We start from the raw sequence: 11,770 nt of genomic DNA on the forward strand, positions 1-11,770 counted from the left end.
TTCTTCAACCGAGTTAACTTATGTCTGCCTGATGTCCGAGCTAACTTATGGCCTATCCGAGCTAACTGATGTCTGTCTGAGCTAACTTGTGTTTAGCCGAGCTAACTGATGTCTGTCCGAACTAAGTTGTGTCTGGCCGAGGTAACTGATGTCTGACCGAGCTAAGTTGTGTCTGGCCGAGCTAACTGATGTCTAGCCGAGCTAAGTGATGTCTGGCCGAGCTAAGTTGTGTCTGGCCTAGCTAAGTTGTGTCTGGCCGAGCTAACTGATGTCTGGCCGAGCTAAGTTGTCTCTATCCGAGCTAAGTTGTGTCTGGCCGAGCTAACTGATGTCTGTCCGAGCTAAGTTGTGTCTGGCCGAGCTAACTGATGTCTGTCCGAGCTAAGTTGTGTCTGGCCGAGCTAACTGATGTCTGTCCGAGCTAACTTATTTCTGGCCGAGCTAAGTTGTGTCTGGCCGAGCTAACTGACATCTGTCCGAGCTAAGTTGTGTCTGGCCGAGCTAAGTTGTGTCTGGCCGAGCTAACTGATGTCTGGCCGAGCTAAGTTGTGTCTGGCCGAGCTAACTGATGTCTGACCGAGCTAAGTTGTGTCTGGCCGAGCTAACTGATGTCTGTCCGAGCTAAGTTGTGTCTGGCCGAGCTAACTGATGTCTGTCCGAGCTAACTTATGTCTGGCCGAGCTAAGTTGTGTCTGGCCGAGCTAACTGATGTCTGGCCGAGCTAACTTCTGTCTGGCCGAGCTAACCGATGTCTGGCCGAGCTAAGTTGTGTCTGGCCGAGCTAATTGATGTCTGGCCGAGCTAAGTTGTGTCTGGCCGAGCTAACTGATGTCTGTCCAAGCTAAGTTGTGTCTGGCCGGGCTAAGTTGTGTCTGGCCGAGCTAACTGATGTCTGGCCGAACTAAGTTGTGTCTGGTCGAGCTAACTGATGTCTGGCCGAGCTAACTTCTGTCTGGCCGAGCTAGCCGAGCTAAGTTGTGTCTGGCCGAGCTAACTGATGTCTGGCCGAGCTAAGTTCTGTCTGGCCGAGCTAACTTATGTGTGGCCGAGCTAAGTTGTGTCTGGTCGTTGTGTCGATCGTCTCTTGAAGAGACACAAGCCAAAGTGATGGAATGGCAGAAACGAGGAACACAAGGAATGGGGCGGGCGAGAAAAGAATGCGTAAAACGATCGGAAAACTTTGAAAGGGCATAACTTTTGATCCGACCGTCGGATCGGGGCCCATAATATATCAAAAGAAAGGGAATTTGAAGGGGAATGCAGTGGTAGGTTGCCGAAGGGGACCTGTTGGCCCGATTTTCAAAAAAAACCACTTTTAAGTGCCCAACAAGGGATTTCGATCCATTTGGGGGAAATTCCATTTTTTCTTTTTTAAAATTGGGACATGTTCAGGATTTTAGAATTCGAATTTCGACATGGGGCATCATGTATTAGGTTATACCTAAATCAATTTCTATTACATCTTGCAATGTAGAAAATAATAATATTAGTGTAACTGTCATAGTATAGTCTAAATATGCTATAAATTCACAAAAGACTGATAATAATCTACTTATGAACTGATAGTAATCTATCATGTCCACATTAACAAAAAGATGGTTCCCATGATAACAAATTAAGCATTGTCTTTAAGCTCGGCAAACTGTTTCCTACTCCCTTCACCAAATTGTAAATGAGAACTTTCAAGATTCAGCACTATTGGATCTACCTCATCTGCACTTTTGGAAATCATCAGCTTTAGTTTCTTTGTTGCATTGTTTCTTGCAGTAGGCTTTGAAACCAAATCAGCTAGGACTTTATCTTCATTGCTCATTTGCTCTATCTTAGCATTGTCAGCACTTCCAGATATATCTGATTTTGAAAGTTGTAATATATATGCATTAGAACATTAAATAAAAGCTCATGTAATTTCACTTAGGATATAATGTATCAAACATGTTCATACCTCTCAATTCAGTTATGCCTAATGATTTTCCACTTTGCTCTTCAACAATTTCTAAAACTTGACTAACTTCAGCATCATTTGAAGTATCTGTTTGTGTTAATGTGTTGATTTCTTTTGAAATAGTATCACAAACAGAAAGGATTGTGTATTTCCATCTTGTAATATCACGATATTCATGTTTAGATGCTTTAACTTGAATTAGAAGCTTATGACTACTGGATAATGTGGCAATTTTTTCAATATCTTTAACAGAATCCTAAAAAAAAGAAAGATTCACAAATAAAAAGTTATAAAAATATAGCTGAACAAATTGACTATATAGACAAACATACCGACGTGGGATAGAGAGTCAATATAAGTGTGTAGTCGTGAGAATGGGACAAAGCTGTAAACAGCAGGCACAATTATCTCTGAATCTCCAGTCACTTCTTCCACAATGGTTCGACCATTTATAGTCCATTGCAAATTATTTTGAACAATCTGATATTGTGCACCAATTTCTTTAACCCAAGCATTAGAAATATAATAATTTTTCCCAATTATGAGTGTGTCTCGGAAGATATGGATGTCTCCACCATATATTGTGGCCTGGATCTTATTACCCTGTATAAGAAAAACAAGAGACTTAAAATTGAGTTATATATGAAACAAATTATACAAAATAAATATATTATCAAAACAAACTTACTTCTTCATCAGCTAAGATTAACCTTTGATATTTGTTTGGACTTGATTTAGAAACTCGTGGCATTGCTTTCTCAATAATCACCACTTTTACTGTCCAACCTCTTTGTTGAGCTTGAATATCCTTGATTAGCTTTACTTCTCTAACCATTTTGCTATATTATATTTTAGAAAAACATAAAATGAAATCACTATGAATCAAATAAACCAAATTATAGATGACATAGTCATTGACTATGAGGAACACGAATGCTCTGGCAGTTGTTAGAGCTCTCAAAAAATGGATGTTTGAGATAATCTACGCAGACAAGCTAGTCCTTTTGTTAGCATAAATACATGTTGGTTTTTCATATATCAATATGTGATATTGGGTGAAGAACTGAAATATAAATCATATGCATGTGCACACAAAAGCAATGAAAAATGCAAAGATCCATGCACAATGAAATTCATGAACTCACAAAAGAATTGAAATGCACGAGGAAATTAAGTAATAAGACAAAGGAATGGAAAAAATTAAAGTTACCAATTTTGTAGTGAATAACACAATCCTCATGTTCTTTATCGTCACTGATAAAGAGAGTAGTGGGAGAGAAAAGCTGAAAACAAAAAAAAAAAAAAATAGAAAAGAAAAAAAGGCAATGGCATTTAAATACTGAAAACCAAGGAAATAGGCTTTAAAATATTATAAATCAAAATCTTTACTTACATGGTAAGGCAAAATCTTTTCTGAAGTACAATAATGAAGTCCAGAATTTTGTATAAAGTACACCAACTCTATCCTTACCATACTGTAAGTCATCATAACTATAATGCATGCCATACCACAACCCCTGACACCTGTATGGCAAAATAAAAAAAAAAGCATAAAATGTGGATCTCACCAGTATGGCAACTGTTGAATAGTAAAAAAACAAGGAAAATAAAAGCCAAAACGCACAAAAAGTAATCGTTTTGGAACCATTTTGAACAGTAAAACATAACCAAAACTTGGGAGCCCTTCTCACTTATAGTATAGATTAAATGATATGTATATACATATACATATATATATACACATGAACTAAAAAGTTTAATGATAGTCAACTACTGCCTAGCAACAAAAAAGAAATAAAAAATAAAAAATACTACTTAATTTCATTCGCAGGCTAGAAAGTTTGTTGGATCCGAATATTGATTGTTAACATTAAAATCTGGCCCAGTATAAAAAGTCTTGACTATTTGAAGAAGCCCATATTTAAGATTCTTCATGGGACTCCTTTTTCGAACTTCAACTAGAGGTTGATTGGATTAGATTCGTTTAAGAGCCTTTTTGGAGGTGTAAGTTGCTAGCTAGTCAGGCTAGGAGTGAGGAACTAATGACCGTTTCGCTTCTTTTCAAAATTCCGTTGGGCTGCTGAGAAATTTTTATATTTGTTAGTTTCATTTCGCTTTTCGTGGAAAATTTGGAAACCCACTATAGTTTAGGTTCATCCCTCCCCATACCTATATAAAATTTTACCGAATTAAATGTGTTAACATGTTTATTATTGACATATTTATATAATATAATTTAGATATAGATAAATAAATTAAATAATTAAATATTAAATGATATTATTTAATAAAATAAATTTGATAAATATTTTAATTGCTCGAATATCATTATTAATATAATGTTTTACAAAGTTTAAACCCCACTAATCTAAAGTATACACTTATAGGAGGATTTGATTTGGCTATTTGGCTATCTCTCTTCTTAAAATTGGATAATCTTTGTATAATCTGAAAATTGCGGTGCACTGCTCCTAAAAGAGTTGTTCTTATCTAGTGAATCGAAGTTGCTAAGCGAGCTCGAGGCAAAATTTTATGTCCTGAATCGAGATCGGAGGGGGGTTGGGAAATAAAAACTCTGCACCAAACCCTGTCCAATTTATATATTTATTTATTTAATTTTCTTTTATATCTTTAATTTACTTTGTTATTAAATAAATAAATATAAATATATGATTTTATCATGTTTATATTTTTACAAACTTTATATTTGAAGTTTTTGATTATTACAATATATTTTTTAAATATGTATTTTATTGTAACCATATATTTTAATTGTAATATATTTTATTGTATTTTAGATATTTTATTTACACTTTATTCACAAAGGAAATTATTTGTATATAAATTTCTCAAAAAACAAATATAAAAATTATATCATAAATGAATTAGGTTGGAAAAGTTCTTACCAATTATCAAAAAAAAAAAAGAAAAAAAAAAAGAAGATGGTGGTGTGGGAAACTGGATTTCTCCACCTTAATTAGTAAATCTCCATCTCCGTTTCGTCTCCAAAAATCAAGAAAAATTATAAAGACAAAGTGAAAAATACATTAAAATAAAAATAAAATTTAAAAAACCGATCCCATCCCATCTTGCTGGTCATTTTCACCACATCTTAAATGGGCTCAAAATTATTAAAGCTGAACAAAACCACTCAATTATCATTCTGACATAATATATTTTTATATATTTATTTCCAATGATGTTATTTCATATAAAAAGGAAAGTAAAAGGGAAGTCCAAAAAGAATACACTCAAAGGGAGTACAAAATTCTCAATACTCGCTTCCTTCCACCCTGGATCCACCTGTCCACTTTTCCTATTTCTATTTTTAATTTGTTAAACTAAAATATATGACAATCTATTTATTTCATTTTTATGAAAGTAATCATATTTTTATAGATCTTCCAAAAGAAAAAAAAAAGAAAAAAGAAAACTGTATTGATATAGTTTGAACAACTTTTATTCTCCATCTCAAAGCATCTTAAATTAAAATTTTCAATTCATATATAAATATGAAATAAATTTTATATATAAATATTAAACTATAAATATAATATAAAAATTTATTAATAATTAAATATGAAATTATATACATAATTGTCAAAATTTCAAACACAAAAAAAAATTATGCTCATAAAATTTGATTAATTTAATATATATTTTGTTATTTTCTTTCCTTCCTGCCGAGGACATGTGTAGCGATTAGAATATAATTTTCAACTCGCAGCAGTGGCCTTCAATTTCTTTTACCGCTCCCTAGAATTTGATACCGCATCAAAAACCAAACTGGGTCGCTCTTTCCTCGTGCTCTTAATCGTTGGGTCTCCGTTTCCGAAATTTCACAGATTCTGCATTCTCACCTGGAAGACCAGTTTCTCTCTCTCTAAAATTCTATTTTTTATCTTCTTTCTCTGCATGTAGGTTTTCTCGTTAATTATTTGCAGTATGTTTATCTACTGCTGATTTTCTCTTTAATATGATTTGTTTAAAGCCACTTCATTTATCTTACTATACTGTTTTTTCAGAGGCAAAGGTATTAAAGGATGATATAGCTACGGTATCAGAATCCCTTCCGCATTTTTGGCTTGCAGGGGTAAACTTTCCTTCTACAAAGTAAACTCTTGTTTGTTGTTGTTATAACTAATTAATTCATTGCTTATTTTTGTTGATTATTAGTTGTAATGCACTGTTTTGGGTTGCTGAGGAAAGAAGAGGGGATTTTGGGTCTGGGTTTTTGTTTATTTATTTGTTTTGTCATTGTTTGGGGCTGACTGAAACTGTTTTACTCGCGCTGGATTGGTTTTGAGTCCTTGTAATTATCTGGTCATAAGTTTGAAGCCTTTCTTGTTTCTTGAATTTTCTTTGCAGGCGTTTTGGTTTAACGTTTAGTAAAGGCTGTTGATTTGACGTTTTAAGATGTAGGATCAGAAGGGTTGTTGTGGGAATTTTTTTTCTTTTCTTTGTTGGTTGTTATTATGAGGTTAATGCTATGGCTTAAAAACCTGAGATCAGAGTATGTGGGGTTAAAAAGGGCTTGACAAATGATTATTATTATTATTATTATTAGAAAATAAAAGAAAAGGTGTGACTTTGAAGAGAGAATTGAGTGTGGAGTCAATGCTTAGGAAAATGAAAAGTTTGAAAAAGGAGCTTGAAATTATGATGCAATGGCTTATGTTGCTGTTAATGACTTTGTGACTTGCTATTAGAAGTATCTAAACTTCGTTCTTCTTCTCTATGTAAGATCTTCTAGAAAACCGCCATGAAATGTTTTGGCTCCATCCATGGATCGTTGATTGTCAATATACCCAGTGGTTAAAAGCATTATTTTGTTTGTGTTTGCGTAAGATGTTGAGAGTGGAGAACATGATGCATAAACTATATATATTGTATTAAAATGATGTGTAGTTACGAAGGAGGGGAAGAACTGTCATTTGTAATATTACTAACGGTAGTCTGTTTTAGGGTTTGAAGAATCCTGACTGTTGTGAGATCCTTTTCTCATCCCACCAATCAAGTGGTTGGGGAATCAATTGTTATGTGTCGTTTTCCGCTGGTACATGCAAAAGATTATTGAAAAGTGAATCATTACTTGATGTCATCATTTGCTGTCATGGATGGCTGTGGCTACGTGTCTAGTTTAGTATCTTCGTTTGGTTATGATTTTTGATAGTTTAATAAATAGAGTTTTAAATACCTATTTTGCACAGGCATTGTAGAGTAATGCCATTAATGACCCAATGCCAGATACTGGATATAAGCAGAAGGACATTCTCCCCTTGCATCCAGTTCCAGGCACGTTGCGCCCACATATTACTATAGAGTTGAAGGGGGATACGTTCCATAAAAGTTGAAATCAGTAAGTGGAAATTTACTAAAGCTTTATTTGTTAGATGGTCTATATTGTACAAAGGATGTAAATTCTTAGCAAATAGTTCTAGACATAAAAAATCTTAAATTTTTTCATTTTTAGAATATTTTGGTATAAATATAAACAAAGAAAAATCTGATGTTCTGGAATGCCATTGTATTTTGTTGTAAATTTATTTGTTCTGGCAGGGTGTCCATAATCAATTTAATCCTATTTTAATTCTGTAATGTAGCTTTTATAATTAAAGTTGCCTATGTGTTTTGCATCTATTTGATTTATTTGTTCTGGCAGGGTGTCCATAAACAATTTAATCCTATTTTAATTCTGTAATTTAGCTTTTATAATTAAAGTTGCCTATGCTTTTAGCATCTTTTTGTTCTTTTTACAGCTTGGAAACTCTGCTTTGGCCAACTGCATCTTAGGGAGAAATGGTACTTTCCTTATTTTACTTTTGTATCTTGTTCTCTTTGTTTGGTGCTTCTTTTACCTAATAATTATTTATTTTTAACTATACAAAATATTGGTTCCCAGCTGTAAAATAATGGCATTGATTGAGTTTATATTTGCTAGTTCTGACTTTACTTCTTTTTCTCTCCACGCATCCACGCAGAACGGGAATACTTCTGATCTAGAGGATGAAAATATAGACTGGGACTCTGAAGATGAGCGTGAAATTGATAACATCCCTTTATCATCTAATTCAAGTTTGACAGTTCCTGGTAGAGAAGCAACAACAGGCTCTGCAGAGGTATAATATTTTTCTCTGGAGATATTATATTTAATTTCCTCATTAGACTTTTAAACTGGGATAAAGTTACTAAAGCACTCCAGGATATTGAATTTAAAGTACAAATTTCGTGGTCATAAGAGATACAGCATTTTGTATTACCAGCTTCATAACAGTATTTGATTTTTCTTTCTAACTATTTAAGTGAATGCTGCATTTACTGTTCAAAATTGAATTTGTTATGCCATAAAAAACATTGTGATATGCTGGTTAGCTTTCAGACAAGTGTTTAATTTTTCTCTTTAACTTGTAAACCAATGTTTGGATGTAAATGGGTGTCTGATGTTTAATGTTAGATAATAATTGGTTCATTCTGTAAGTAACATGTATAATTACCCTTTTCTTCTTAAAGGCAAGCTTATCTGCAGGTTCCTCCAACTCCAAGTTATTTGATCATTTTGTGGGCATGGGATTTTCTGAAAAGATGGTTTCGAAGGCAATGCAGGAACATGGTAAAGGCTCTGTCTCATTTGTTTTAGGCACAAGTTTCTTCCCTGAATGCCGCATTTATAACATTGCTCTGTGGAACATCCAGGTGAGGAAAATGCAGACTCTATTTTGGAAACTCTCCTCACATATTCGGTGAGTTAACTTATCTTTCTCTCAGATTCTATCTTGGCTACTTGTGTTTTGATGCTGTGGACGGTTTGAGTCTTTGTTGTGATATGAACATTGATTAATTCATTTTGTGTTGAGCATTGGGAAATGTCTTGGAATGTTTATCAATGTCCTTTGTCCTCTTTCATGCTAGGCATTCTATTTTCTCGATGTACCTTTCTTTTAAATTAGAACTCATATTGTTTGAGTGCCTGATTCAAATGACTACCAGTTTGCGCTGTTGTTATAATTTATATGGCGTTGGCATTTATACATCCTTAGAGTCCTTCCTTGTGACTTGAATCAGTCAGTCACATGCCTTTTGGGTCATTTTTTTTATGTTTTATTTTTTATTTTATTTTTTTATTTGAAGAATATATATTTTTCCTGAATTATGTTTGCTTATGTTTTGCAGGCTCTTGAAGAACCTCCTCTAGAACAACGAATTGAATCTGATCAGTTTTCTACGGATAATGATGGGAGCTTTGTTGATGATTTCTCGGATATAGATAGTTTTTCTGATAATGAGGTGGTTTTATCTGTTTGGCTGTACTACTATAGTTTTGTTTTTAATTTTATCTGTTTGGCTGTACTACTATAGTTTTGTTTTTAATGAGCATATTTATCTGTATGTCTTCTGAAAGCTTGACAACTGGTTTTTATCTTTTTACAATTTTACAGTGTTACCCCCTCAGCCCTCTTTTCGATTTATAGTTTTGCAATCTCATAAAAGCTTAATATTTTATTTGCATGTGGTATCAGAAAACTGATTGATTTGTCTTGCAGGAAATTACAAATTCTATTTCTGGTGAGCAGAACAACTTGAAGTCCTTGGTAAAAATGGGTTACACTGTGCAGGAGGCTTCAATAGCAATAGAAAGATGCGGTGTGCATTCATAGACTTGATGTTATATTTTGTTTCTTTGTGCACATTTTAGAAGTTATAATCGCTTTTCTACATACATTCATTGTGTTTTACCTATTTCCTTTCTCAACATTTCAGGCCTTGACTCCTCACTTGCTGAGTTGACAGATTTTATATGTGCTGCTCAAATGGCAAAGGCAGCTGATGCCCATCTAGCAGAATTTGACCTTGAAGAGAAGGTTCTCATTTGCGTTTTCGTGAAAATTATGCTTTTTGAGTTTTTGTATAGATTTTGTTTTATCTGTTCAGACCATGTTCTGTCGGGAAGTAATAGCTGATTCTTAATCCATCATGCAGCCAAGGCCAAATATTCTCAAGAAAAGGAGAGGCAATGATTATGAGATTTGGAAAAAGAAAAAACAGAGGGGATTGGAGAGTAGGGTCTTGACAGAAGATGATGAGACAATTCGTCTTCCAAATCCGATGATTGGATTCGGGGTTCCAACTGATCCGTGCCTTACAATTCGTAGAACAATTCCAGATGCAGCCATAGGGCCTCCATACTTTTATTATGAGAATGTGGCACTTGCTCCAAAAGGGGTTTGGAACACTATTTCGCGATTCTTATATGATGTGGAGCCAGAATTTGTGGATTCAAAATATTTTTGTGCTGCTGCCAGGAAGAGAGGTTATATCCACAATCTTCCAATTGAAAATAGGTATCCTCTTCTTCCTCTTCCTCCACAAACCATACATGAGGCATTACCCCTGACAAGGAGATGGTGGCCTTCTTGGGACACAAGGACGCAACTGAATTGTTTACAAACATGCATTGCAAGTGCAAAACTAACAGAAAGGATCCGGAAGGCTCTTGAAAAACATGATGGAGTTCCGCCTTTGCATGTCCAAAAGTATGTTCTTGATGAATGTCGCAAATGGAATTTGGTATGGGTGGGAAGGAACAAGGTTGCCCCACTAGAGCCAGATGAAGTAGAAATGCTTTTGGGGTTCCCAAGGAACCACACAAGGGGAGGTGGAATAAGTAGGACTGACCGATATAAGTCACTTGGCAATTCGTTCCAGGTAATTATTACTTTCATCATTAGGTTAACTATTTTTTGAGTACTTTTCCAATATATCTTCCGAATTATAAGTTATTCCTGGTTGTGAAATATTATTATTATTATTTTTGTTTTCCAAGATTACATCTTGCTAATAGTTAAGACTTATTCTTCAGGTTGACACTGTTGCATACCATCTCTCGGTGTTGAAAGATATGTACCCAGGTGGCATCAATCTCCTCTCTCTTTTCACTGGTATTGGTGGTGCTGAAGTAGCACTCCATCGGCTTGGCATTCCCCTGAAGAATGTTGTTTCGGTAGAAATTTCAGAAGTAAACAGGAATATTGTCCGGAGTTGGTGGGAGCAAACAAACCAGAGAGGGAATCTGGTTGACCTTGCTGATGTGCAACAGCTAAATGGCGATTGCTTGGAGAAGTTGATGAACTCATTTGGTGGATTCGACCTTGTAGTAGGTGGGAGTCCTTGCAACAATCTCGCTGGTAGCAACAGACACCACCGAGACGGACTTGAAGGGAAAGAATCTTCACTCTTTTATGATTATTTTCGAATCCTAGATTTGGTCAAGTGTATTATGACAAGAAATGAAGATTGAGTGCTTATGCTTCGGAACTGTAATAAATTAGACTTCCATGGAAGAATACCATTCAATTTTTTCCTCCCAATCAAGCATTGGCTTTGTTTCTAAGGAAATGAAGTTTTGGAGAGGGAGAGTCAAGTTGTTGAATACTAGTTTAATTTTATCATTTTTTTTTTGAATTACTGTTTAATTTTATCATTGATAGAACAGATTTGCATAGTAAAATGTGGAAGTTGCTTTGCTTCAAGTTAGGAGGTTTGTGTCCTATGTCATTTAACAAATTGCTTGATATTTTTAGTTCATGAAATAAACAAATGTTGGATTTTTGTCTACAAAATACAACCAAATCCATTGAAAGAGGAACAACAATTAGTCCGCTGCAAATGGAAATTTGTTGTAAAAATATAGCATAGGTACATATATTTTTTTCTTTGATAAAATTAAGGTATATTTGTTTTTAATTTATAAATTATAGAAGCACAAAGGAACATGAAAAATGGTGGTATGGATTTTAATTTCATATTTCTTCATTCTACAGTCAATCT

The 11,770-nt window shown here is 34.4% G+C and overlaps 2 protein-coding genes across 8 annotated transcripts; one reads left to right on the forward strand and one right to left on the reverse strand.

The window, feature by feature from the left end:
• Positions 1-1,419: 1,419 nt before the first annotated feature.
• Positions 1,420-3,235, reverse strand: LOC132803478 (replication protein A 70 kDa DNA-binding subunit B-like). Of its 2 annotated transcripts, XM_060816624.1 has the most exons (4): positions 3,156-3,235; positions 2,634-2,784; positions 2,278-2,548; positions 1,420-1,851 (listed from the first exon to the last, which is right to left on the reverse strand). In XM_060816624.1, exons 2-4 carry the CDS (start codon positions 2,778-2,780, stop codon positions 1,616-1,618), a joined length of 654 nt encoding a protein of 217 aa, XP_060672607.1. In that variant the 5' UTR covers positions 2,781-2,784; positions 3,156-3,235; the 3' UTR covers positions 1,420-1,615. The 2 variants fall into 2 exon arrangements, with proteins under 2 accessions (XP_060672607.1, XP_060672606.1); XM_060816623.1 differs by lacking the exon at positions 3,156-3,235 and having other exon boundaries at positions 2,634-2,868.
• Positions 3,236-5,648: 2,413 nt separating this feature from the next.
• On the forward strand, positions 5,649-11,404 carry LOC107415301 (DNA (cytosine-5)-methyltransferase DRM2). 6 transcript variants are annotated; one of them, XM_048472122.2, is made up of 12 exons: positions 5,649-5,862; positions 5,971-6,058; positions 7,156-7,304; positions 7,705-7,747; positions 7,927-8,064; positions 8,456-8,555; positions 8,639-8,685; positions 9,116-9,229; positions 9,487-9,586; positions 9,704-9,804; positions 9,923-10,648; positions 10,803-11,404. In XM_048472122.2, exons 4-12 carry the CDS (start codon positions 7,745-7,747, stop codon positions 11,238-11,240), a joined length of 1,767 nt encoding a protein of 588 aa, XP_048328079.2. In that variant the 5' UTR covers positions 5,649-5,862; positions 5,971-6,058; positions 7,156-7,304; positions 7,705-7,744; the 3' UTR covers positions 11,241-11,404. The 6 variants fall into 6 exon arrangements, with proteins under 6 accessions (XP_048328079.2, XP_048328080.2, XP_048328077.2 ...); XM_048472123.2 differs by having other exon boundaries at positions 7,193-7,304; XM_048472120.2 differs by having other exon boundaries at positions 5,971-6,038.
• Positions 11,405-11,770: the final 366 nt, after the last annotated feature.

Source organism: Ziziphus jujuba, chromosome 4 (assembly GCF_031755915.1).
Source record: "Ziziphus jujuba cultivar Dongzao chromosome 4, ASM3175591v1".
In the NCBI taxonomy this organism is placed as follows: Eukaryota; Viridiplantae; Streptophyta; class Magnoliopsida; order Rosales; family Rhamnaceae; genus Ziziphus; species Ziziphus jujuba.

What these genes read in the sequence shown, in the direction of transcription:
- LOC132803478 (XM_060816624.1), bottom strand. Translation starts at nt 2,780, where the DNA reads ATGGTTAGAGAAGTAAAGCTAATCAAGGATATTCAAGCTCAACAAAGA. An exon ending in TAATCTTAGCTGATGAAGAA is followed by an intron (nt 2,549 to 2,633) that starts GTAAGTTTGTTT and finishes TTTCTTATACAG; the next exon opens with GGTAATAAGATCCAGGCCAC. An exon ending in TGACTCTCTATCCCACGTCG is followed by an intron (nt 1,852 to 2,277) that starts GTATGTTTGTCT and finishes TTTCAAAATCAG; the next exon opens with ATATATCTGGAAGTGCTGAC.
- LOC107415301 (XM_048472122.2), top strand. An exon ending in AATTTGACCTTGAAGAGAAG is followed by an intron (nt 9,805 to 9,922) that starts GTTCTCATTTGC and finishes TCCATCATGCAG; the next exon opens with CCAAGGCCAAATATTCTCAA. An exon ending in CACTTGGCAATTCGTTCCAG is followed by an intron (nt 10,649 to 10,802) that starts GTAATTATTACT and finishes CTTATTCTTCAG; the next exon opens with GTTGACACTGTTGCATACCA.